The sequence below is a fragment of the Drosophila sechellia genome, chromosome 3L (genome assembly GCF_004382195.2).
Source record: "Drosophila sechellia strain sech25 chromosome 3L, ASM438219v1, whole genome shotgun sequence".
In the NCBI taxonomy this organism is placed as follows: domain Eukaryota; kingdom Metazoa; phylum Arthropoda; class Insecta; order Diptera; family Drosophilidae; genus Drosophila; species Drosophila sechellia.
In genome coordinates, this window is record NC_045951.1 from 13,107,907 (window position 1) to 13,132,523 (window position 24,617).

At 43.4% G+C, this 24,617-nt stretch overlaps 8 protein-coding genes and 3 non-coding genes across 13 annotated transcripts; 3 read left to right on the top strand and 8 right to left on the bottom strand.

The window, feature by feature from the left end:
• Positions 1 to 42: 42 nt before the first annotated feature.
• On the bottom strand, positions 43 to 5,852 carry LOC6605575 (protein bric-a-brac 2). Of its 3 annotated transcripts, XM_032718043.1 has the most exons (5): positions 5,760 to 5,852; positions 3,428 to 3,572; positions 2,542 to 2,865; positions 1,418 to 2,475; positions 43 to 1,343 (listed from the first exon to the last, which is right to left on the bottom strand). In XM_032718043.1, the coding sequence occupies exons 2-5, from the start codon at positions 3,539 to 3,541 to the stop codon at positions 890 to 892; spliced, it is 1,950 nt and encodes a 649-aa protein (XP_032573934.1). In that variant the 5' UTR covers positions 3,542 to 3,572; positions 5,760 to 5,852; the 3' UTR covers positions 43 to 889. The 3 variants fall into 3 exon arrangements, with proteins under 3 accessions (XP_032573934.1, XP_032573933.1, XP_032573935.1); XM_032718042.1 differs by having other exon boundaries at positions 3,428 to 5,852; XM_032718044.1 differs by having other exon boundaries at positions 1,418 to 2,472; positions 3,428 to 5,851.
• Positions 5,853 to 6,732: 880 nt separating this feature from the next.
• LOC6605576 lies at positions 6,733 to 7,833 on the bottom strand. The gene has a single exon (XM_002030362.2). It carries the CDS (start codon positions 7,560 to 7,562, stop codon positions 6,879 to 6,881), a length of 684 nt encoding a protein of 227 aa, XP_002030398.1. The 5' UTR covers positions 7,563 to 7,833; the 3' UTR covers positions 6,733 to 6,878.
• A 99-nt stretch (positions 7,834 to 7,932) lies between these two features.
• Positions 7,933 to 9,007, bottom strand: LOC6605577. Its single transcript, XM_002030363.2, has one exon. It carries the CDS (start codon positions 8,933 to 8,935, stop codon positions 7,943 to 7,945), a length of 993 nt encoding a protein of 330 aa, XP_002030399.1. The 5' UTR covers positions 8,936 to 9,007; the 3' UTR covers positions 7,933 to 7,942.
• On the bottom strand, positions 8,987 to 10,034 carry LOC6605578 (tetratricopeptide repeat protein 36 homolog). Its single transcript, XM_032718046.1, has 3 exons — positions 9,684 to 10,034; positions 9,454 to 9,629; positions 8,987 to 9,398 (listed from the first exon to the last, which is right to left on the bottom strand). The coding sequence occupies exons 1-3, from the start codon at positions 9,991 to 9,993 to the stop codon at positions 9,327 to 9,329; spliced, it is 558 nt and encodes a 185-aa protein (XP_032573937.1). The 5' UTR covers positions 9,994 to 10,034; the 3' UTR covers positions 8,987 to 9,326.
• Positions 10,035 to 12,423: 2,389 nt separating this feature from the next.
• LOC6605579 (GATA zinc finger domain-containing protein 10) lies at positions 12,424 to 19,183 on the bottom strand. The gene is made up of 3 exons (XM_002030365.2): positions 18,706 to 19,183; positions 13,868 to 14,553; positions 12,424 to 13,795 (listed from the first exon to the last, which is right to left on the bottom strand). The coding sequence occupies exons 2-3, from the start codon at positions 14,521 to 14,523 to the stop codon at positions 13,021 to 13,023; spliced, it is 1,431 nt and encodes a 476-aa protein (XP_002030401.1). The 5' UTR covers positions 14,524 to 14,553; positions 18,706 to 19,183; the 3' UTR covers positions 12,424 to 13,020.
• Trnav-aac lies at positions 16,674 to 16,746 on the top strand. The gene has a single exon. It is a non-coding gene; the product is annotated as a tRNA-Val (tRNA).
• On the top strand, positions 17,160 to 17,232 carry Trnav-aac. Its single transcript has one exon. It is a non-coding gene; the product is annotated as a tRNA-Val (tRNA).
• Positions 17,634 to 17,706, bottom strand: Trnav-aac. Its single transcript has one exon. It is a non-coding gene; the product is annotated as a tRNA-Val (tRNA).
• A 564-nt stretch (positions 19,184 to 19,747) lies between the features above and the next one.
• LOC6605583 (probable chitinase 10) lies at positions 19,748 to 21,095 on the bottom strand. Its single transcript, XM_002030366.2, has 4 exons — positions 21,063 to 21,095; positions 20,761 to 20,997; positions 20,156 to 20,640; positions 19,748 to 20,010 (listed from the first exon to the last, which is right to left on the bottom strand). Coding segments are annotated over exons 1-4 (948 nt in total). The 5' UTR covers positions 21,064 to 21,095; the 3' UTR covers positions 19,748 to 19,785.
• Positions 21,096 to 21,857: 762 nt separating this feature from the next.
• On the top strand, positions 21,858 to 22,968 carry LOC6605584 (protein obstructor-E). The gene is made up of 4 exons (XM_032719163.1): positions 21,858 to 21,943; positions 22,002 to 22,148; positions 22,208 to 22,644; positions 22,707 to 22,968. Coding segments are annotated over exons 1-4 (810 nt in total). The 5' UTR covers positions 21,858 to 21,942; the 3' UTR covers positions 22,932 to 22,968.
• A 260-nt stretch (positions 22,969 to 23,228) lies between these two features.
• Positions 23,229 to 24,339, bottom strand: LOC6605585 (protein obstructor-E). Its single transcript, XM_002030368.2, has 4 exons — positions 24,322 to 24,339; positions 24,058 to 24,267; positions 23,558 to 23,994; positions 23,229 to 23,495 (listed from the first exon to the last, which is right to left on the bottom strand). The coding sequence occupies exons 1-4, from the start codon at positions 24,329 to 24,331 to the stop codon at positions 23,271 to 23,273; spliced, it is 882 nt and encodes a 293-aa protein (XP_002030404.1). The 5' UTR covers positions 24,332 to 24,339; the 3' UTR covers positions 23,229 to 23,270.
• Positions 24,340 to 24,617: the final 278 nt, after the last annotated feature.

Consider the following 24,617-nt stretch of genomic DNA (forward strand, 5'->3'; position numbering starts at 1 on the left):
TCCATTTGGTTGCGATCGGGAAAATTAGCTAAACACGCACAATTTCTTTGGCTTCTTAAACATTTATTCCTTTGAAAATTGTGTTTTTTTGGTTTGGTAGGTTTTCACCCTGTCTTTTTGTGTGCAAGTGTGTGTGCGTGTTCAGGTGTATAATTACAATATTTATAAAAACTTGGCTTAGATTACTAGAATGTGTGGACGTGTGCTTGTGAGAGAGCGTGAAAGCGAAAGGATCGTGTTTGTAACTTGCAGTTTGAGAGCCTCGGAGGTTGCTAAAGTTTCAGAAAAATTAAACGTAAATTGTGCTAAATGTAAGTACATAAATTAAGATAGCTAGAAAGGCGCTCGAGTGCAGAAGACGAAAAACGAATTGCGCTAATTATCACAGCCGGGTCTAAGACGTTGGTTTCGGTGGGACTAAAAGTTGGCATATTCATGTTGGGCACCTCATGAGTTGGTAATTACTGGCTCTTCTGACATTGTTAAAAAATCCGAGTGGTAGTTAGTGGTAAAATAAATAGGGCTAGATGTCAAAAATTGACGAAGAACGTAATTACATCTCTTTGTTAGAATAAGCCAAGCTTGAATTTGAGATATTTCAAACATACTTTCAATACAAAAGAACATTTTGAATATGAAAATTTGAATGGGTTTGCAAGTGTTTTCAAAATCAATTGATTTGCTTTTAAGCTTGTTGATTAAATAAATTTGAAGCAGATTCCACCACCTTTGATTGGTTTTACAATTGGGGTCAGGGGTCAGCCCTTTTTTTCACAAACTCATTGGTCGCCCAACAATATGCATGTGCTTGGGTGGGCGTACTCCTTGTGTCTGTGTGCGTGTTTGTGTGGTGAGTTGAACAAATCAAAAATATTCAAAAACATTATCCTCAGGTAGTTGACGCCGATGCCTCCACACCGGTCGCCTCTCCGTTGCTCGCCGCCGGTGGCTCCCGCTCACTTTTGATGCTCGGTGACGCCTCGTGTGCCAAGTCCAGCGATGGCTGACCAGAAGCTGGCGAGGATTCGGCCACTGCTACGGCTGCTGCAGCAGCAGCCATCTGAAATTGATTGGGCATGAAGAGGTACGGATTCCTTGCCTCCTGACCCGAACATCCAAGTGTGGTCGCTGGAGCTGGACCCACATCGCCACTGGTAACCGTGTGACTGGCGCTCATGGACATGGCCGTAGAAGTGGGCACAGTGGTCGCTGCCAGTTTGGAGACCCTCTTCCGGCGAGCCTCATTTTCACATGGCGATGGCGCCCCAGGATGTCGGTAACTAACGTGCTTGCGCAGGGCATCCTTGCTGCGGGACACATGGGAGCAGACATTGCAGGCATACCTGATGGAATCGAAAAGTAAAAGTTCCAAACGTGACTCCTATTGTTTTATAACAATTAAAATTAGAGCACTTACCGAACATTCTGATGGGTTTCGAGGTGGACGCGCAGGTTGTATTGATTGCTCAGCTGCTTGTGGCAGATGAAACAAGTGGCATAAAGCTTGGAGTTGGACGGCGGCTTGATGGGTGCGGTGGCCAGCGATTTGTCGCGGTCGGCGCTCAGCGAGAGCAGATTGGGCTCCGACTTGGCGCTGACCAGCGCCATTCCGCCGGCGGCCGCTGCCGCTGCTGCTGCCGCTTCCCGCTGATACTGCTCGATGTGGAGCTGCAGCTTGGCGTGATCCTCGGCCGAGATGTAGGGTGATGGCCCGGTTTGCGGGTGATGGTGCATCTGCGCCGCCTGCTGGGCGGCAGTCGGCGTGACTGCTGCACTATAAAGTGGTGGCTTGCTACTGTAGAGTTGACCTTGGCCGAGAGCGCTGGGGTAACTGGCCGAGGAGCACTTGACCACCGGCAACTGAGGTGAAAAGTGTGCCATGGTCGGTGGAGCGAGAGTTACTGGCGAAGTGGCCACAATGGGATTCGGGATGGAGCATTCCTGCGGCGACTTGCTACTGCTACTGTTGGTCGTCGAGGAGGATTTTGGATTCTTTAAAAGGCTCTTTTCCAGTCGCCTGAGCTCCTTCGGCGGACTGTCGCCCTTCAGCCTCTTGGGGCCAAAACAGTCCGTCTCCAGTTGATCCTCCTGCATCCCGCTCTGGTAGAGCTGGCACTGCTGCTGATACTTGGCCAATAGCTCAGTGGTCTTGTTGAGCGCCGTCTGCGAGAAGTTCAGTGGTTGTGGCAGCAGACTGGGGTAGAACTGCAGCGACTTAAAAAGATTCTCCAGGGGTGTGGTGCCCATTCCACTGGAGTTCACCGATCCCAGTTTGTTGGCCAGAAGAGGGGTGTTAAGTGCGGCACTGGGCAGCTGGGGCAGGGGGATCGGATGGCTTGGAGTGGGCGTGTGTGAAGGCGTGAGGGTGGGGGTGGGCGTGGGCGAGGGTGTGCTGGGACGTTCAAACTCAGAGGACTTCTCGTTCGCCGTATCCATGTAAGAGCCACCTCCACTTCTCGCTGTTTTTGGTAGCTGCTTGGATTTGTGAGTTCTTTCAATTATTTGAATTATCTAACTAGATCCTGGTCTTGGGGTACTCACATTGTTATTCTGGACATCGGCCAGTCCCTTGATGCCCAGTGTCTCGGCCAGGTTGAGCAGCATCGGAATCTGCTCCTCGTATACATTCACCTCGCCGGAGTACATGAATGTGAGCAGTGAAACGATTGCGCCGAAGCTGGCCCCTGGTATAATGATAACTGGATGGTTACTGGCCTCCAGAGCCCGGAAGATGTCCATAAAAAAGCTGCTGCAGGCACTCAGTACCACGCGATGGGCCCGCAGTTGGCGTCCCTCGGCCGAAATGGTCACATCCGTCAGATGGGATTGGTCCAGTAGAATGGGCAGGGTGCTCAGCAAACTGGTCTGGAAGGGATCAGAGGGAATGGGGATGTGACAAGTGCTCATAAGTGGGTCACACGATCATAAAAATACAATTTCCTGCGCATGATGCTCTGTCTGTGGTGAAACAGTGGAAAGGGGTTGGCTGCAGCTGCTTTCCAACTTTTCGATTTACTCGCTGTGGAAATTCTTTGGATTTTGGCAATTGCACGAATCTGTTCATTTATGTGACACACACACACACTCGACACCCCTCCTCACTGCTCTTTGTCCATTTGGCTCTTTTGCTATTTTGGACAGCCAGTTTCACCGCTGCCCCGCTTTCACCACAGTACACCCTTTGGGCCGAAACACAAAAATTGTCACTATATGAAAATGCGGAAAACTATGTGTGAATCTGTACGTATAGGGGAATGTGTTTGGATAGATGGATCCTATATATAGATGCGGCGACATTTTGCTTTCGGCCTGCTCGCTTCACTGAACGATTTCCAGTCCATTTTAATGGATCTTACTTATCAGGTAATGTTGAACATGGTACCTCCACAAATAAAAATTCAAATGGATTAGATCTGGAGGATCTCACCTGATGGTTGTGCCATCGCAGGCAGAACTGCTGTTGGCTGTCATTGTGCTGCAGCTGCTGATCAAAATGATGATGCTGCGGTTGTCTGGCATTAGTGCTATTTACATGTTCCATAATTCATCTGGGTTTGGATCACATAAACCAGCTGCAACGGAAGGGGGAAGGGGGTAAATGCAATTAGTGAATGTGCAAGATGTCGGCTGTCGTAGAGGTAAACAAATTCTATTCGCTTTGCCCCAGCCTACTTGGCTTCTTTGTTTTCGTTTCTCATAATTTGTTTGTTTGCATTTCGGTTTGTTTATTTATTGAGCGTTTTGTCACACACACTTTTCGTGTCTGCTCTTCTTGGCCGCCTAGAAGAGCGTCTGCACCACGAGGCGTATACGTATTATGTCGTAGCAGTTGGCTTATTACTCATACGCCCCGTTATGCGCAATTTTGCGGGTCGCGGAGATTGTTTGTCATTGGGGACCGGGAAACGGCATAATTTGATTTAATGACAGCCTGATCCATCTTTAGATGGCTGCCTGCTCCTCCAAGGTATCCGGATTGTCGAGTACTCCTCTCTGTTTTGATGACCAAGTCAACGGGCTGATTTACTCGGCCGTTTCGGTGAGTGCCCAGTTGACAAATCGGAATTACAATAAAACAGCACACACACACACAGAGACGCACAGACACGGCCAGTGTTATTTGTGTTCTTTGCTGGCAATTAAACTAAATTTATTTAAATAAAATAAGTTTTCCTTGGCTGGCCTGGCCTGGGCGATCTGATCGCAGTGCCGCTGTGGGTTTCTGGGTACACTATAAATTTGGCAATTTCCATTGTTCGGATCGCATGTGATGATGCACTGGGCGGGCGGGCGGTTCACACTTTTGTCCGAGGGCTATTTATAAGAAGCTAGTCCAAGGAAGCTGGGTTGGGTATGTCGGTATGTGGGGGATTTTGGGGATTTCTCGGTCTATGCTGTTTCTGCTGCTGCTGCTGCTGCACCGCCGACCATTGGAGGCCCCCCAAAAACAGGCAGCCCGGCCAATGCAAATCCGCAGCGAAGTGACAAGTCCGAGTCTTTTGGTTTTCTTTGCACTTTAGCTAGCCCAGCGTGCAATTGTTGGACGACGGAATTTTCTTCATTCCATTATGTGTGCACATGGGACTGAGAATCGCATCTAAGCATTTCTCTATTGAGAGACGATGGATGGTGGAGGTTGCCTTGCCTCGCCTGATGGGGTACAATGGATGCCTGGCTATGGGATTAGAGGGATGGGGATTGGGGTGGATGGCGAATCGTGATGGAGGGTCGGAGGAGGAGCGGCGCGGCCTTTTTGGCGCTCGTTCACACAAGAAAGTGTTGTCGTGACAGTCAGGCAGCCTTCTTTTCCGTAACTCTTTGGTATTTCGCTCAGTTTTTACTTGATTTTCCGAAATTAGTTTTTCAGCCTTTCAGCTCGGCACCTCCTTCTCCTGCACCGTTCTCTGGCTGTTGTTTTAAATAGCCATCCAAAAAATAAAGATCTGTGCTAAACGCTCTCGCCATGCTGTCTATTTTGATTTGTTGTCCAAGTGCCTGCCTTTTGTCATCCATCGCAATTCATTCCAAAGCATCTCGCAATCGTTTTCATTTCGATTTGGATTTGGTTTTGGCTTTGGCTCACTTCGAAGCTATTCCGTTGATGCGTAATATTTTACACATAATCACTCATACGCCTCTTTGAGATAGAAAATAAAATCATTCTTAAGCCTTCGCTGCGTTGCCTTTGTTATTGTTGTTTAACTTTCATTTGTTCCATGAATTGTGGCGAACATAAATTTGATGTCAACGCTGTTTTTTTCCGAGAGGTATTTGAATTTCAATATAGAATTCGCACGATCAGCGGTCTATATGTGGCTGTGAATCACGCATAATCCAGTGGCCCAGCATATCTGCCCCTGGGGAGGTCTAATAATAGAGCTCTATGGCTAACCCTTATGGTGGAGGATCTTGAAGTTACTTATTTTATGCCAATGCGATGCTCGTGGCGAACATCAAATTTAATATTTTCCCTCAACTCATGTTGTTTTATGACACGCAGTTTGTTTTTTATCTTTCTTTCACATTGAAGATCCCACATTTTGAGCTTTCAGCGAACATTACACAATTTACTTGAATAAGTTAATCACTCGGTTCTATGTTTTTCACTGGGTTCTCGTTAGACGAATCCTTCACATTCTTGTTTTTATTTATTTTTCTCTTTTTCTGATTTTTCACACATATTTTGCTAATGCCATTTTCCCCGCGTCCGTTACGAATTTTCCCTTTCGCGATTTTCGCGACGGGACAAGCGTGTGCACCTTTGTTAACCGTTTGCTGCTCGCATCTGAAATGAAAAAATCCGAAAATGTTTCAATTCTTTCAGTTTAGTTGGAGATTTTCTATTTTTCGAATGTCCATCTCTTGACAATTTTCCTCTATCTCGTGTTGCTGTTGTTGGTGTTGTAGCTGCTGCCGTTGCTGTTGGTGTTGCTGTTAGCCCAAATGTTGTTGCTGCTGCTGTTGCCATTTGTTTAGCGGATTCGAATTTGACTCTCAGCATGTCGGACGGATCCGTTTGTCGCCCGATTCCATGTTCTTTAATTAATGAGCAGCCCGCATCGGCACAGCGAAGAGAAATCTCAGCGGTTTTGTACTCGCGATCAGTGTGCAGCCTCTTGGCCAAAAATTAATTGGCTGCCCCGCAGTTAGTTAATCAAAACATTTGCCAGTGGCAAATCATCATGAGGGCATCATCATCATCATAATCAGGAACTGCGACCACTCCGCCACTAGACACAATTGACACGACTGGCCGACAGGCGGAGGAATTTGTTGCTGCTGCAGCGGCTGCTGCGGTTGCTGCTGTTGCGGGATCGTGTGCATTATTAATTTGCAATAAAATGTGGAAGCGGCGACAGCAGTTGCCGCCTTTCGAAAATTGCCCGACGAAAATAAATTCATATACCTGAGCGTTGGATTTGTGAATTATGCCTGACAAATACAAATGGAACCGCCAGATGGAGACGCCGTTGGCCATCGGGCACCCAGCACCTTCATTATGCACTTTTCAATTCATTAAAATGCCACAAATACTTATTTATTATTGTCATCTGTGCGCACCTCGATTTGGGTTAGCAGCCGCGTAGCTTGGAGGCTGTAAATAGCCCAATGTGTATATAAGCCCTTCACTCAAGGATAATTCCTTACATAAAACGTACGTTAAATGTCAAAGTACCACTACGACAAATCTAGTTGACTGATAATGCAAGTTCACATGTGATTGGAATTTACACTTTAAGAAAGAAAACTAAGTGGAAAATTATTTATTTACTTTGATCATGATTAAAGTTTAAGCATCATCTTAAGAACTTACATTAAATGTAGATTGGAAAAATAAATATAAGTACATAAAATCATTTGAATCTCTAAAGATAAATCTAGTAGTTATGAGTAAAGCACTGAGTCTCGCTGATCGGCTTGCATTGCTTTGTGGGAAGGTCCCAGCCATATTTGTAAGGACACCTCACAATGGTCAGATAGCCGCTGAGGCACCTGTAGTAGTACTCGCACCTCTGAGGATGAGGATGGTCACCATCTCCGGAGGCGTCGCAGTGCGGCCTTTCCTCAGCTGGAGTGAAAGGCTTTGCAGATGGGGAGGATGGCTTATCAGATGTAGTCGATGGCTCAGTCACTAAAGGAATTGATTCTGTAGGGGTTGTTTTATGATCAGCTTGGAAAGTAGAAGAGTCCGCAGATCCTGTAGAGGCGTATTCAGAAGGCGGTGTTGCAACGGGAGTGGTTTCTTCGATCCCGTTCTGCTCCTCACCAGTAATTTGCTTATCGGGCTGCTCCTCGGTCTGGACTGAGTCTGCGTTCCTTAGACAGACACCCTCATCATCAAAGGCACACTCTTGGGTTCTATCGTCAAAATAGGTGGACTCGGGGCAGCTGTCTCGGAAGGAGTCCTCTCCATTGCAATAGATGTACGAAGCGCAATCTTCGATGGCCATGACAAAGGTGTCCAATGGAGCATTCGCGCACTGCGGGAAAACTTCGGCTTCAATTGAAGTGAGATATCCTGCCAGGATCAGCAGACAGAGCAAAGATACTTTAAATGACATGGTGCTATTCGGTTGGTTCACTTTATTGATACAGATGAGGTTTGGCGATCCCTATTTATGGCAATTTTCAAGCTTCATTGCGAAACCCTTATCATTACACTTGTAGTTGATATCATACCAAATAACATGTTGCCAATTTTTATCTTTCTACCAATAATTATGTCAAGGGCGAACAATGACTTAGTGGCCATGATAAAGCAGTAAATACTTTTAGGTATTTATACTCTAGCAAAGAGTTGTACTTATTACTTATTAGTTACAACATAATATTAGATAAATAAAAGTACGCCTTGTAACACTTTTTCCAAAGAATTTACCTATCAACTTTAAGTGAACCTTTAGAATTCTTTCCAAGCAATATTGAGAATAATTGGTTTTAGCTAAGCATTTATATTTGTGGGCAATTTATGATAAGCGATTGTTCCAAATTGTGACTCTTGCTTCAAATACACATTCGCCAGTGATAGCCTGCTGAGATCGTAGTCCAACACATCCAATTGCTGCTCCAGTTGTCTCTTGAGATTCCGGACTCGTAATGTGCCTACGGAAAGTGGCAAACGGTTGTATTCCGCAATCAATTGATTTTGCCGCTTACGGACGGCATCCATAAGCATCATTCTCTGTTCACTGGTTAGCAGAATTGGTTGCGAATCCTCAGGTGACTCCGTTTGGGAATTTTCCGCCGGTTGGACCTCTAAAACTGGTAGCTCTGCACAGGACTCTTGCGAGTGTAAGCTTAGTATATCGTCTGGGTTAACATCCACCATCTCTGGAATGTCCATTTGGCGGACCCTTGGAGAACTTGCCTTGAGGGATTGCGAGCAGATGGATGCTTCATCATCTTGTTTTCGACTGGAGGAGAAACAGTTGTCCAGGTAATTTAAACCGCCGGGCAAAATGCCGAACGTGTTAGCTAACGGCCGGTGCATTGTGTATTGCCCCGGCTGATAGCCATCGCGTTGTTCCGGCATTTTGCCCAGCTCAAAATTGGACGCAGTGCGTCGGAGTCGTAGCCTCTCGTCGAGAAACTGTTCTCCTTTGCCTTCCACTGGATCGTCGCCCTCGCTGCGGGATTGCAAGTGGGTATGAGTCTTCTCCGAGCACTTGAGCAGGGCGGCACTGAGAAACCGCTCATCGCTGATGTCCTCCGTTTGAATCTGCTTCTCGGAAAGCTTCCGTTGACTGGGAACAACTTTTGCCCTTGTTCCGCCAATCAAGCCCCGCTGGGTGGCGGCCAAAAGTAACCTCACTGGGTCGCAGCATCTGGCCATGGAGGAGGCGGTGGGCATCTGGTAGTTTGGAGACGCCTGGCTCACCATCATCCGGTTCTCGCGGAGAAAATTGCGCGATGTGCCCATCGATGCCCGTTTCATGGCCACGAGAATCGATCAAAATAAGAGATGTAAAAGAAAAAGAAACAAATATAAAAACAAAGAACGTGGGTTATTGTTTCGGGAGCTACAAAATTATACTGAAAAATGATGCTTAATATTATTTATCAATGAAGCTTTAGGCAAAACGGGATCTGATCTCTGTTTCCTTACATGCAAACCAACATTGAAAAGTAATCAAAAATCAATAGGATCGTATCGTATTGAATCCAAAATATTTTCTAGTTTAAAATTGCACTTCTTATAATTTGATGTTTAACAAAAGGGCTTGAATTTGTTTTCTCATTTCATTCATTATTTTCTCATTCCATTCATTTTGTTTATTAATAATCCAGTAACTCATAATCTCATAATAATTGAACTGCATAACTTGCTACTTGAGTTGATCGAATGCCTGACGGAGCATTTGATTGCAGAGAGCTGCAAATGGATTGATTTCCACCAGCTGAAACGGGAACCGTATTAGATGTAATTTATTGCGTAATTATTATATCAATAACCTGTTCCCTGGCGAATTTACTGCCCAACTGGGCTGCTGCCTCGAAGTCGGCACGAGCCGCCTCCAAATTATCCAGTTTACGATAAAGGACACCTCGCTGACAGTGGGCGTGGCACTTGGTGCGGGTCTGCTGATCATTGGCCAGTTCCAGGGCTTTGTTTAGGTCATCGAGGGCATCTATAAACAGGAATATCTGAATGAATTCATAACCGTTTACATTCTCTTACTAACCCTCATCACGTTTGGCCAGGCGTAAAGTTTGTGCCCGGTTATTTAGCACGGAAGCCCTTTGGGCTAGATTTAATGATTGCTGAAATAACTCCAGTGCTCCATCAAGCTCCCCGCTTTCGGATAAGCCAATGGCTCTTAGCTCCAGTTCCCTGGAAGCTTTGATAGCCTGGGTGTCCGGCTCCACATCCTTGAGGTCGGATTCAGCGGGAATTAAGTTATTTGTCTGTAGGCTGCTAAGCTCGAGGGGATCGAAAATGGAATCGAGCACCTGCTGATCATGGGGACTTAACTTAAGATTGGCCTGAGGCATGCTACGATGTTGTTTACTTTATTGGCTCGATCAAACTGAGCTGGAAACACACAAAATAGTTGCGGGAGAACGAAATGCAAATGATGTCGTCCAACCTGTTCAGTTAGCGGAGAAAAACGTATTCGAAACAAGATATATCGCTATAGTCGTGTTTATCAACTGTGAATATCTGCTATTCACTGCCTCTTAAAATCAAAGCAATCAAACATTCTAGCATTATATCTTAGTTGATTAGAATATACTTTTTAATCGTGTTTTTTAAATATTTAGTATAACGTGAATAAAATATTGATAGTGTATTTCTATGGCGAGTTCAAAATGAAAACTTCTTACAAATATATATGTATATATATATTTTTTTATTTTCAAATATTTCATTTTAACGCATTTCCGATAGATTTCCATATGGCCTCCAAGATCTAGTTATAGTTTTTCTGAAGTTATCTTATGATTGATCTTTTCACAAGATCGCCAGATGGCCCTTATCGACAAACTATTTGCCGGCGGAGGAACTTCGTGCTGTGGGATTTGTTCGCGGGTGGTACGCATTCTTGATATCGGCAATCGTGGTGCTGCAGTGCGTCTTGAACTTGAATCCTTCAAGTTGTAGCACCCTACAATAGAGAAGCCAACAATGTAGATGACTACGAGAATGCAGAAAATTAGCATTTCGACTTTCATTCGTTCGATTGTTGAGTTTATATCGTTTTTAAGGTCTTGTATTTTTACACAGTTTTCAAATTCGTTATATAATTTCAAACAATTTGAACATTCATTACTATCGTAATGAGCCAGCACATGCGAATTCCACATAGTAGACGCGTACAAAACAAAATTAGCTGGCCGCAACATTGACAACCTTTAGAGTTGAGTTAATTTAAATTACTAATTTCGAATATGCTTTGCTCAGAATTTGGTGTTCCTGATAAGGGTTTTCTATTCCTCGAAGATTATTTTATACCCATTAATCATACAAATATGAGCATACTGTTTGGCTTCGATGACAAGTCTTTCTTATATGTATATTTACCCTGAGATCGAATTTTTTAAAAATTCACCTAATAACTGCACTTAAGTTCGAAGCCAAATACTTAATTTGATTTCATATGATCAACTAAATATCTATTTCCATAAGAATAGGTGTTACATAATATGTAATACATATTCTAAGTCTACAGTTGGATGGGATATAGGATATATATATGTATATATGTAGATATTCATAAATAATTATTATATTCTAATAAAAACAGGATATGCTATTTTACCTAATCAATACCTTCGTGATCACAGCTATATGATCAAAATACATTGTATTTATGGTTCGATTTGAATGCTGTCATATGATGGCGGAGGCGTCTCGTCCTTTGGAATTTGTTCGCTCGTTATCTCCGGAGTTTGTTTCGGCATATGTAGTGCTATGGCGTATGGCGGTGGATTCCCGGAATCCACGGATTCCGTCGTAAGCCTTTCGTTCAAAGACATCTGGCGAACTGTGCTCTGCGAAACTTGTAATTCCATGGAGGGTGAGATAATCGAAGGACTCGACCTTCGATTGTTTAACATGCAGCATAATATAATGAAGAGCACCACGACGATAGCAAGCCCGTAATTAATTAGAAATTCTTTTTTTATATGGTGGCTTTTATCTATGTATTCCATTTCATCCAGCTGGTGCGTTGTCTTTAAAATTAATTCTTTAAGTTTTTCTATTCTTTTTAAGTCATCAGTTCCTTGTTCAAGTTGGTGTTGAAGATTTCGGAGTATTCCTTCCTGAATTTGAAAAGTTTGTTTATAGTGTTCCATTATTTAAAACCTTTTATGTTCAAAGATGTGAATGGACTGAATTTCGTGACTTTCAAAGAGCGACGCGCAGCTATTAAAATGCATATCTTTTAACGCAAATTTGACGAAATTTAAAAAATCATTGAAGTTTCTTGATAACCAAACACTTAGTCATGAAAAGTTCTACGAATAAAAATGGAGAACGCTATAGTCGAGATATCAGATACTCGTTACTCAGCTTAGGACGAGAGACGAACGAGAAATTTCAACATTTTTCCGGCAGATCAATAAAAATTGGATAAAAAATAATACAATTTAAAAAAATATAACGATAGACTTTGTTATTGATCCTGATTAAGAATATGTGTATACATTATAGGGTCGGAAACCTGTTACAAACTTTTTAACGACTTCTATTATACCCTTTTACGATTAACGGGTACTAAAAGTAAATATTTAAAGTAATACGCAAACTGCCCTTTTTCCTAATATGTCAATAGACCTTCAGATGAAATTTAGAAGTTGGTATTAAACATTATCTCAAGGTAACTTATGAGATATTGTGTTCAGAAAACTTTCAGATAGATATCTTGTCATCACGTGCCGATGTTTATTCCCATTTACCGTGAATAATACAATATGAAATTACATTTACGATACTTTATTTAATATATGTCATATTTTACTTAGTATATTGCACACTCTTTCCGTTTTTTGTATGATGACTGGGCCTTTGATTGGTTAATTTATTACTTAACTGCCTACTAATACTGCTGCTTGAATTCTTTAATGACTGTATCAGCTATTACTACATCTTTTTCTCGTTGCATTGGCTTGTCGTGTTCGTTAGCTAATGGTTTAACATACTATAGCTTATGTTTTCTTGATTTCTTGAGCATATCACAGAACAAAAATGACAGTAGAGTATGACATGTTCGGGTCTGGTGTGGAAGAGTTTTGGGTTCAAGTACGAGTCATAGAAAGTGTAAAAATATTGTTCGGAGCTTAAAAGTAAATATTTGTGTATGCGTATATGTTAATTTGATATATGTGTATATATGTATATATGTTATATATGTATATATGTTATATTAATGTATATCTATGCCGTGTAAATGTTCATATAAACTGTGATATCGCTTTTTAGAAAAATACTGAGCAAAAGTACTTGGCATTGTGCATTAAGGGGTTGTCAAGGATCAGGGCTCTCGAACTCCAACTGAGGCTCAATTCCTCGATAGCCTATACGAGAATCTTGTCGTACGACGGCGGCGGCGATTCATCCAACGGCAGTTGTTTACCCATTGTCGCCGGCGTCTGTTCCGGCAGCAGTATTGCTATATGATAGGGTGGCGGACCGGCTGTAGCCGCCGTCCCGCCCACTGTTGTCACCTGCCGCTCCTCCAGATACCGTCCCTCGCTCATCTCCAGCAGGCAGCCGGCGGACTGTGCGGCTCCGGTTCCCGCCAACGAGGAGTTGACACCACGGCTATGGCAAACCGCTGCTCGGCCATTCGAGCGACTGGAACTCGAGAAGAGGCCTTTCGGGATGCGGCACAGGCTGATCAGGCAGGCGGCCAGAAAGAGGGCCGAGAAGGTGCAGAAGATCAGCACCTCCAGCCCAGTGCCCTGGTGGTCGAAGTAGAACTTTGTTCCTGCCACAAAAACGGAGGCCAGCACCAGCGAGGCGCACATGCCGCACTTCAGGTGGCTGGGCAACAGTTGCGAGTCCGCGTGCTGCAGCAGTGCATGATGGTGCTGCTGCAACTGGTTACTGTGCATTGTGGCAGGTGCAGCAGCTACCGCTGCCGTTGGACTGGCGACACTTGCTGTCTCAGTGGTTGTGGATGATGTTGCCGCTGCTGCTGGCGTCAAGTGTCGCATGTTGCTGCTGGAATTGTGGCGACGCGGCGTGGCGTAGGCTGTAGCTTGCCGCTGGTTGTTGCTGCCGCTGGTCGAGTGATTGCTGCTGTGCTGGTGATGGGCGGTGTGGTGATAGGCGCTGTAGGCATCATCACTGGAATGAGGTAGTTCGATAGTTAGACAGGATATCCAGCTATGTGCCGTAGTGCTAATCCTTTATACTCACGCATAGACGTTGCCCGAGTATTGCTGCTGTTGCTGCTGCTGCTGATGTGCATCGTAGTGTCTCATGGGCACAGCCATGTTGCCGAATTGCGGATGGTGGTAGCTGTAGTGCTGCTGCTGCTGATGCTGCTGCTGTTGGTGCTGGTGTGGCTGTTGCTGCTGCTGCTGGTGCAACAGTTGCTGCTGCGTCCTTGGCTGATAGCGCGTGTTGCCGTGGTGATTGTAGTGCGATCCTCGTGCCACCAGCGGAACGATGGTTCCACTTCCGGTGAGGACTGCTGCCGAGGAAGCTATTCCACTGGCATGGTTATTGTTGCTGGCAGTTGTCGTTGTGCCGGTGGCAGTCAAGTTATTGTTGTTGCTGGTGCCACCGCTGCTGGAATGTTGCTGCTGCTGCGCGTGCAGGGAATTGTTGTTGCCATATGACAACTGTGACTGGCGACTGGTGCCGGGCTGGTGCATATCGTACGGCGTCTGCGGCAGAGATCGATGCACCGGTGGCATTGACTGGCCGGTGCTGTTGCTGCAGCTGGTGGACTTGGTCCTTCGTGGCGGATGTCCATAGTTGAGACCGCTGCCAGCGTGCGACAAGGATGCTGCCACGCGAGACCGTCCAAATCCACACTGCTGTGAGCGCTTGTCAATCCAGAAATGCATGGCGACGACGGGAAATGTAAGTTGCGTTAACTAAAAAGATTTGAAAATAATATTGAAAATCTATGAACATATAGTAACGAAAATAGCAGCAAATGAATTGCATTTGAAGTATAGTGGTTGAACAAATATTCTAATTATTACAAAGAATGAATAGAATGCAATACAATGTATGTACTTAAAGATATACTAATTAAAATGATTTCTTATGTTTAAAGCCCTTTTTTGTTTAAACAAGTCTAACGTACGCATTTTTAGAGTGCAGACAGACAGACAGACAGACAGTCGGCATTAAGTGCTGCAAACTTATTTGAAGTTCAAGTTGTGTGTTTAGCATGGGGTAAAATCCTTGACTAGACAAAGCGCATCTGACTCATTTGGCTTTGTGTCTGCCAGACGGAAGGGAGTCATTCCAGGTTCCCGGACTCGGTCTCGGTTCCTTTATTGCTGTTGCAAAAAGCTAAAACAGGAAACGTGCGCATCCCATTTCGTGAGGCTGACTCTCACCCGCGAGGAAACCCCATCCAGGACCTGCTTTGGCATTTCCTCTTTGTGCTTCCCCGTTCGAAGGTGCAACAAGGAACAAAGGTACTACAACAAAGGTTGCCGTTGACTGCCATTGCCTGGTCAAGGAACCCGACCGAAAAATAAAACATTCATTGAACGCTTTCACTTCCCGTGTCATTGGCACCCAGCCACATCCAAAACATCCCAAAACACCAACACGGCCGCAAGGACCCCAGCTCGCCAAAACGCACAGACAGATTTTCGTGTGGGTGTGGGGTGTTTGGAAAGGACATGGCCAGTCGGCAGTGGGGTTCGTATGGGACAAGATGTTCTAGTTGTTTATTTAACAGTATTTGAATCAATTACTTACATGAACTTAGCAACAGAGGGTTGTAAAAAAAACATGTGAAATTCGGTTCTAAGTTAATTAAAATGTACCCCTAAACAACCCGTTGCTTTAAGAACACCTTTGTTGCCAGAAAAGCAAAGCTGACAGGTTCAGGGTTCACGAACTATTCAAAGATGAATTATGACACGTACTTTCCTCTGCTCTTGAAAGTGTTTTGGCAGAGAAAGAAGCCCCCGATCCCATTGTGCCTGGTGTTTGCATTCATGGTTCTTAACTCGCTTAGCTGTTCGTTGAACTGTCCCTCTGGACTGGATTTTTGTGTGTGGTGGTGGTCTCTCTGGTGTTAGCCAATCAACAATGACGGCGGGAAAAATAATGAATTTTTTAAATTATCCCACAGACAATTTGCCGTGTCGCGTAAACAATCGAGTGCACATACGCACCGAGTACCGAGCACCGTGACCACAAGCCATAAAAGTCAACCACACAATAAAATAACTTTTATTTCGGGAACTTTCCTGTTCCACTTGGCAGCTAGGTTCAAAGTTCAATGCCTGTCAACATCTTCGAGAGCAGAATTACACAACGCAATGCCATAGAGAGCTGAGTGCAAATAAATAAATACTCGAGCACGGGCGAGGACAACAAAATAAACATATTTAAAAGAGACATTTTGACAACCTTTTGATAGGTTCATTTCGTTTCCATTTCTCGGCTGGCGCCACTCGGATTTCGGTTTGTTTTTGGCCACCACCATTTCTATCGCCCTCATCCCGCTGGAGGGTTCAATGCTTTGTGCTCCTGCCACCCTGATTACAACCATTTAGTTTGCTTACCATTCGGGGCAGAGTTCAGCTCGATTCGCCTCGATGCTGGTCAAGATTTGTGCGGAACTTGAAGGAAGTCGGGCATTGACATTGCCCAGCAAGGTATTGCCCTTGCTAGATAATCATAAAAGTAATTTCTGGTCTACCAGCATAGAAAATGAAAGTGAATCTGCCCTCGCGGAACGCCCATTCAATTAGTTTTAACAAAGCACCATATATGAATCACTATCTCAGCAGCCACCTTAAAATAATTTTATTATCAGACCTGCTCTTTCCCCCTCATTGAGCTGAATACCATCAACAAAAGCAAACTGTCCAATCATTGGGTCTCCTTGAAATATTTCCCATAAAAATCACTTAAATAGATACAATAGCACAATCCGATTTTACTCAAGCAACCAGTTTTATTTTTGACCCTTCGGCAGTTTAGGTCGCCTGAAGTTGGCCTCTTTGCCGCCCACGTTTCAACTGTTTCCGTGGTGTAGCGGTTATCACATCTGCCTAACACGCAGAAGGCCCCCGGTTCGATCCCGGGCGGAAACAGGTGATAAATTTTTTTTTGTATTTAAATACAATTTTTATATTAACACAATTTTTATATTAAGAAGCCACCAGACTAATGTTCGAGTTCCTTCTTTAATGCAAGTAGCATATTCTAGCAATAAAGGATTTAAGTATTAATCAAAATTTATAGATTCATATATGTTTGCTAGTTCTTTAGTGTTCGTTCGCTTTACATGTAACTCAAATCATTAAAGCAATTAGTATATACTTGCAAATACGTACTTTATATATTTAAGTACTAATTGAAATTCATAGAAAATCCTTAAAACACGTCCCCCAAAAATCACTCAAATAGATAAAATAGCACTATCCGATTTTTATTCATATTTATTTTTGACCCTTCGGCAGTTCATGTCGCTGGACTTGGCCTCTTTGCCACTTAAGTTTCAACTGTTTCCGTGGTGTAGCGGTTATCACATCTGCCTAACACGCAGAAGGCCCCCGGTTCGATCCCGGGCGGAAACAGGTGATAAACTTTTTTGTATTTTTATTAAGTAGCCACCAGTCTAATGATTGAGTTCCTCCTTTATTTTAGCAATAAGGGATTTTAGTATTAATAGAAATTTATTATACATAGTTCTTTAAAGTTCGCTTTATATTATATGTAACTCAAATCTTAAAGCAATGCTTGCATGTCTTACCTAGAATCTGACAATAATTGTAACAGAAATTAAAAGAAGACTAAGTGCAGATGTAACGCACATTACATTTTCCTAATGGAATTTATCATGGGAAATATATGGCCTTTTACTTAAATATTGACATCAAATAAATACATTTACTTATATATATTTCACATCAATCCGAATAATAGTTCAAATAAATAAAAAATCCAAATAGAAAAATTAAAAAAAAATTATTTAACCTGTTTCCGCCCGGGATCGAACCGGGGGCCTTCTGCGTGTTAGGCAGATGTGATAACCGCTACACCACGGAAACAGCTGAGCGTGGTTCGTCCGAAGAGTTTCTTCTACGCCACAGAAGGCTTTCGGTTGGGCAAAGTGCCAGTAAATTGAATCAAAGCGGAAATCTAAGCTAATCATAAGTGGATCTAAATGTGATTAAATATATAAATTTAGTAACGGTAGCTTGGTACTTAACACCGTTGGCTTTTTGTTTATATTTTAATTCCTATGACTAGATTGATGTTTCTACTTAGACAAATTTCGGAAGAATTACTTTGGTGATTTTAAATATTTATATATAATTTATTAAACTTTTTAAAAATCATTCTTTTTTAATAAATTCGGTGCAAATGAAACGCACGCAAAGCCAACGAAATGTTTATTAAGCAAAATTCCTCGGTTATTGAGGAAATTCATGGGAAAAAGAGCTATCCCAACACAGCGACCATTGACCATAAATGAAATGCCAGACATTTATCCTCACCTCCAGCGGATAAAATGTACATTTATGCGTCACTCGGAAAAGATGCCAAAACAAAACACAAAACGTAAACTTTAAAGCAGGAACCATTTTTTCCTGCTCTTTTCACAGACACTTATGCTCACCTCCGTTGGATAAAATCTATGCGTCATTGGACAAAGATGCCAAAACAAAATGCAAACTGTAATCTTAAAGGCAACAACAAATCCCCCATGCTGTTTAAACACCCCGTTTTGGCCATTTTACTCTCACTCGTATGGTTTGTTTTTGCCATTAACCTTTGCCGCTCGCTCTTTTCGTTGGCGGGAAGTGCAGTTTTTTTTTCCATTTTATTCGAATGACTTTTTTTCAGGATTTAGCGGCTGGATGACTGAGTGACCGCCGGTCCTTTCGTCTGTCTGTCAGTCGTAGCATCAAAAGGCCATAAGAAGGAATCCCTGCCCACTTGATGGCGTACACGCTGCGTATGAGCAATGAGCGCTGACTGCATGCGATTCTGTCTGCGAATGTGCAGATGTGGGTTGTTTTCAAGTGCATCACTCAGCTTTTTACCTGCAATATATTTTCTCGGATTCTCGTTCGCCACGAAATGTGGTGTTCCTTTCAGCTTTTCAATGCCTTTTGCCTATTGGCAAGTTGCTGTCACGTTTCTCGCATTTATTGCACACATATTGTTGTTTCTGGCACTGGTTTTTTGTAGTTGCTGCAGCAGAGTCCTTGAACGCTCAACTGACCCGACACGACAAACACACAAATGACACACACACACACACACGCAGGCTGACTTGGCAAATAAATATCCTTTTTGCGACGAACTCGTCACACGAAGGACTCATGCGACTTGCAACTTTGTATTCACTTTAATTCAATTCGATTCAATTCAAAAAATCAGTCACCGCTGCTGACTCGCACTCGAATAATTGTATTTTGCCAACCTTGCGGCCCGAGACGCAGGTGGGCGGTGGTTGTGTGTTGGACGATGGGTGGTGCCGCTGATTCGCCTGCGATTCGAACGGCGCAAGGACTCGCAGCCAACTAAATATGTGAATGCAGCTGGGCCAGCGTCGCGCTCGTTTTCACTTTCATGAGTTTCGCAGAGCGCTCTTTCACTCCCCACCGCCCCCACGGGTGGTTTTCCTCTTTTCCTTTTTGCCATCAGACAGCGTTTTGTTTTTGCTTTCTGTATATTTGGCCGTGCCACTCGGTGGGCGAGCGGGTGGTTGGCGTTTGCAACCAGAAGAGCATGAATGGGGTGCTCTGTGGAGCACTCTTTCTCTCTTTTTTGAAAAATAAACACTGTGGCTGCACAGCACATGCGCCGTCTACATAAGACCATTGTGAACGGGCCATCCAATTCAAATTGTAACGTCTATAAGCAAAAATTTTATAAGTAAATTTATCTATTTTATTTTAGTTCACTACTTCGTACTCCGTTTGTTCATTACTTTACTTACTAATGGAACTTTCTTGGAATGATAAGAAGGACTTATACCAAATAATATATATTATTCTAATAACGCCACCAAAAATGTTATGTACTCTTTAGAAACACTTCCTATCACTTTTTAAAGTCTTCTAATCGAAAATCAAAAGCAAAGGGGCAACAGGTTGTAATTATTTATTTATGAAAACTCAGACACCAACGAATTCCGGTCTGCGGCAATCCTCCACCTTGGGATCGTAGTAAAGACCCGGAGTGCAGTCTAGTGTGACTCCACGTCCTTCGACGCAGTAATAGTATGCATCTCGGCGAGATTTGTGTGTGAAAAAGTGAGTTCCCATAGGGGGACACTTAATGTCAGCACGACGCAGAGGGGTTCGGGAATACGGCAGAATATTCCTGGCTGCAGCATCAATCTAGATAAATTTGGGTATAAATAAATCAATTTTTTAAATTAGTTCAGAAGCAGCTAAGAATGTACTTTAAAGCAATCCTTTGCAAAAACGATCAATTTGAAAATATATATTTGAAATGGTAAAAAATCCACTTTCCCCTACTCACCGTGCAGTTAACATTCTTGGCGAAATCGCAGCACTTGCAGCTGGGATTGTAGGCCAAGCCAGGAGCACACTCCTGTTCCCAGGGATGTCCATTGGAACAGACGTAGTACTTGCTGCAGGAGGCCTTGCTACTCAGGTAGATGATGTCCTCTGGCTGGAAGGTGGCGGAACAGTCGTTGGCCACACAGTCCACAAACTCGGGGAAGTCACAGCGATCTGTGGCGTTGTTGTACTGGAGTCCATCGTGGCATTGGCGCAGCACGGGTTTGCCGTAGTAGCAGAGCACGTACTTGGTACAGGTGTTGTCGTAGCAGAAGCTGCTCAATCGGAACGACTCACAGGTGGGCAGGCACTGTACCTTCTCCATGTAGGTGCACACTTGGAGAACAGGATCGTAGCCCAGCTCACACGGCTTGTTTGGATCGCAAATATCTGTATTATCCTTTGCCAAATCCATGCAGCTGCCTACTTCCTTAATGGTTTTGTCTACAAAATAGCACAGGCTTAGTTTAGAAACTTATGTATAAGGTGTACAAAATATTGCCTGAACAACTATTTTTCTTTTGTTTTAAAATATAATGCGATGTTTTAAGGTATATAACTCACTTTCACACTCGATATATTTGGAGCAATTTCCAACATAGGGCAAATAAACTCCATCCGCCACATTGCCGCAGACATTTATCTGGGTGTTTTCGTACATATCGTAAATTTCCTTATCCTGGACACTTAGGCCCTCACCATCGTCGTCTGGACCGGGGGCCACTACAAGATCTTCGTCAGCCCGGTTCCGGTGAACCATCAAAATGATCAATAGTAGGGGCCCATTTAATAGCCACTTCACTTGGGGAAGTTACGGATTATTAGGTAAATGAACTATAGGGAATCCCATCCCATGAGCAACTTACTCCTGGATAGCTTGAACTGTGTGCCACAACTGTTTGCTATCAGGCCAGGAAATATTCATTTTATATCGACTCTATTTCGTCTTCTAATGAGTTTTTGCCAACTTAGACTTATCAAGCCGGTTATTTCGGCACACGACTCCTCTATAGGAAAACTACGCCTATTTCTGCAAACATTTCGACTTTCAATTTGTCAACACCAAACATCGCGATAATAGCCATATTTGAACAGTTTTAAATAGACTGGTTCTCAGAACCCGTGGATATCAATGAAAAAAATTTAATTTCCTTGCACGTTTACTTTTTTTATCACTTGAGTGCACAAGTAGTTAAAACATTCAAAGTATTACTGCGCAATAGCGATTAAAATATGACAAGATTACGAACTTTTTATAGAATAATACATTCCAATTGGATTAACTGGGAGTTTTTCCTGACTGTAAACAAAATGTAACTAGAATTTCAATAGATATATATATATATATTGAAGGAAATCGTAAACTTAAATAATTTCTAGATCTTCAAAGTAATGGGTCTATCCTATCCAAATATTCCAAACACTTGTAACAATTACATCGGATCTTGAACGATTCGTGGTTAGATGATCAACTGTGACTCATCGCTACACGTGTTTCCTAATGGCTGACAGAGGTGTATGTTCCTGAATATTGGCTCTTGTTCACCGAACTTATCTTCGCCCGACGAATTTGAATGAGGAAGAACCATCCAATTACCACATGGAAACATGCATCCACATCTGATAAGATTGGGAATTTGCAGGGAATCAAAACAAATCGGAGATTGAATGGCAAGTGAGTTTGCCTATAAATGGAGGGGTTTTTCGAGGTAAGACGATAGTAACCGCAGGAAACCAACCTTGAATAGTGAGTATGAATTTGCAGCTATGGAACCGGAATGATCTAACTTGGTTTGTTTTCCAAGTGATAAGTCGCCTGACCCTCTTGGCACTGGTTGCCCTGCTTGGAAGCTGTAGCGCTGCTGATGGCGATGTCAATGTATGCTCCAATGTGGTCAACAATCTCTTTGTTCCCCAGGTGGGCAACTGCAGCAAGTACTTCCTGTGCATGAGTAAGTTACTAACCACCTGCGGGTATATAGTTCACCGCATTATCCTCTTCCCAACCCAGACGAGATAGCTGTGCCCCGTGAATGCCCCACGGACTACTACTTCGATGCGAGGGATCAGGAATGTGTGCCCCTGATGGAGGTCGAGTGTATTGGATCCTGCAAGAACCGCGGCCTGTCATCGTTCTGCTACGATCGCACGTGCACCAAGTACGTTCTCTGCTTCGACGGCACTCCGGTGATCCGCCAGTGCTCCGATGGACTGCAGTACAATGCCCTGACCGATCGCTGTGACTATCCGCAGTACGTCGACTGCGTGGACAACCTGTGCAGCCGGAATAATAATCCGGATGACATCGTTTACATACCCAGCAAGGCTCGCTGTGACAAGTACTACATTTGCATGGATGGTCTTCCTCAAGTTCAGAACTGCACAAGTGGCCTACAGTATAATCCAAGCACCCAGAGCTGCGATTTCCCCTCGAAAGTCAACTGCACGGTGCGTGTTTTTGATATTTGGAGTCTCCTGTGAGCCACATAAAAACTATTCATTTCTTTTAGGTGGAGAGCCTTCAGCGGAATATCCTGCCCTTTGCCCGAGCTCCACCACGTCTCGCCGACATTGAGTGTCCATCGGAGGGCGCCCACTTTATTGCGCACCAGAAGCGTCAGGATGCGTACTACTATTGCCTAAATGGACGTGGAGTCACCTTGGACTGCACACCCGGCCTGGTGTTCGATGCCAAGCGCGAGGAGTGCCGGGAACCACACCTCGTGGGCTTCTAGTTACTCAAAATAAAGATCCAATACGATTTCAACCAAACGAATGCCTTCAATTTACTAAAGATTACGAAAAGACAAATTATTTATAAGGTATCACCTTATTTTTATAGAATCTTTTAAAAATTTAAGAAATCTACCAATTAATTGATTGAACTCGTTGGAAGGATACTTAACATAAAAAAGCTATTTGGTTATGTATTCGAATAATCAATTTTTCTTAAAATCATACTATTTCAACCGAATTAGCTAAGTAATTAACTTGACTGTTTATTAATCATTTAATAACTGAAACATCTATAGTACTTTCGTCACATAAAGATTTTTTTATTCAGATCAGCCATGTTACAGGCCCACATTCTGGGGTTCCCGGCACTCCTGAACCTTGGGATCGTACCAAAGACCCGCCGAACAATCCAGAACCAGACCATGTCCATCCACGCAATAGTAATAGGCATCCCGTCGAGACTCATGGACATAGAAATGGACCCCGGATGGTGGGCAGATTCCTTCAGTAGTACCAGGTGAGAGTCGTGATAGCTGCTGCACTTTTCTTTTCATAGCTGGTATCTAAAAAGTTAAAGGTTTATCCCACTATTTCCCTTAAGACTGTACTGTTGTTCTTAGCCCACCTGGCAGTCCGACTTGGATGGAATATCGCAGCAATCGCACTTGGTACTAAAGTGGAGGCCAACAGTACAGGTTTGCTCCCTGGGAATTCCGTTGCCGCAAATGAAGTACTTCTGGCAGGAAACCTTGCTGGGAACATAGCGCAGATGATACGCATTGGAGTAGATGGAGCACTCGGACTCCACGCAATCGACATTTTGGGGGAAATCACAGCGATCTGTGGCAGAGTTGTATTGAAGGCCATCCTGGCATTGCCGTAGAACAGGTTTTCCGTAGTAGCACAGCACGTACCTCGTACAGGTTCTCTGGTAACTGAAGGTGCTGAAATTGAAGGCCTCGCAGGTGGGCAGACAATCAGCTGCACCAGGATTTACACAGCTCTGGGTATTTGCATTGAACTCGTAAGGCCATTCGCATTGGAGTTCTATGGCTTGACCAGCTAAAAAATAAACATATTATAATAAACATTCCAAAATATGACGATCTTAAGCTCAAAACTCACAGCGACAGAGGTAGTACCTATTACAGTCCCCCACAAATGGTAGAAACACATTATCTGCCACATTGCCGCAGATACTCAAGTTGCCCGTAATTAGACCATATTCCAGATGGGGAGTAGTTAAATCCGTTTCTGTTGTTTCAGAAACCTCCAAGTCTTTGGGTTTTGCTCCGAAAACTCCGCCAAATATGCAGATAAAGTACCATATTACTACTGCAAAACAGAAAAATTATAATAGTTTTGTATTCCAACTTTTGAACCGCACACCTCCACTCATTGTAAGATTTTTATTCAACTGATTCTCTTCTCTTGTGAGAATGTACCTTTATAAGGTTCAAGCCTCAGATTTTCTTATCACTATATCGATGTACACAATGCAAACAACTGGCAAATGAATTGGTGGGAAAGGTGATGACTCTTGGAAGTCTAAATTTGGATCACCGTTTACAGAGCAGGTTTACCCAAATCATCATGCAATTGATGTACATTTATATTAACACAGTGGCTTATATTTATAACTATATTTTTATAAAAAAAATGCTTCTGTTGCAATTACGATAAAA

Coding starts and splice junctions, on each gene's coding strand:
- LOC6605584 (XM_032719163.1), top strand. Junction 22,149..22,207: donor CAAGTACTTCCTGTGCATGA/GTAAGTTACTAA, acceptor TTCCCAACCCAG/ACGAGATAGCTGTGCCCCGT. Junction 22,645..22,706: donor CCTCGAAAGTCAACTGCACG/GTGCGTGTTTTT, acceptor CATTTCTTTTAG/GTGGAGAGCCTTCAGCGGAA.
- LOC6605575 (XM_032718043.1), bottom strand. CDS start 3,541: ATGGAACATGTAAATAGCACTAATGCCAGACAACCGCAGCATCATCAT. Junction 2,866..3,427: donor TGCGATGGCACAACCATCAG/GTGAGATCCTCC, acceptor GATCCCTTCCAG/ACCAGTTTGCTGAGCACCCT. Junction 2,476..2,541: donor CCGATGTCCAGAATAACAAT/GTGAGTACCCCA, acceptor CACAAATCCAAG/CAGCTACCAAAAACAGCGAG.
- LOC6605576 (XM_002030362.2), bottom strand. CDS start 7,562: ATGTCATTTAAAGTATCTTTGCTCTGTCTGCTGATCCTGGCAGGATAT.
- LOC6605585 (XM_002030368.2), bottom strand. Junction 23,995..24,057: donor TAGGTACTACCTCTGTCGCT/GTGAGTTTTGAG, acceptor TTTATTTTTTAG/CTGGTCAAGCCATAGAACTC. Junction 23,496..23,557: donor CATCCAAGTCGGACTGCCAG/GTGGGCTAAGAA, acceptor TTAACTTTTTAG/ATACCAGCTATGAAAAGAAA.
- LOC6605577 (XM_002030363.2), bottom strand. CDS start 8,935: ATGAAACGGGCATCGATGGGCACATCGCGCAATTTTCTCCGCGAGAAC.
- LOC6605578 (XM_032718046.1), bottom strand. CDS start 9,993: ATGCCTCAGGCCAATCTTAAGTTAAGTCCCCATGATCAGCAGGTGCTC. Junction 9,630..9,683: donor CCTGGCCAAACGTGATGAGG/GTTAGTAAGAGA, acceptor TCCTGTTTATAG/ATGCCCTCGATGACCTAAAC. Junction 9,399..9,453: donor GTAAATTCGCCAGGGAACAG/GTTATTGATATA, acceptor TTCCCGTTTCAG/CTGGTGGAAATCAATCCATT.
- LOC6605579 (XM_002030365.2), bottom strand. CDS start 14,523: ATGCATTTCTGGATTGACAAGCGCTCACAGCAGTGTGGATTTGGACGG. Junction 13,796..13,867: donor TACTCGGGCAACGTCTATGC/GTGAGTATAAAG, acceptor ACCTCATTCCAG/TGATGATGCCTACAGCGCCT.
- LOC6605583 (XM_002030366.2), bottom strand. Junction 20,641..20,760: donor CAAATATATCGAGTGTGAAA/GTGAGTTATATA, acceptor GCTATTTTGTAG/ACAAAACCATTAAGGAAGTA. Junction 20,011..20,155: donor CCAAGAATGTTAACTGCACG/GTGAGTAGGGGA, acceptor AAATTTATCTAG/ATTGATGCTGCAGCCAGGAA.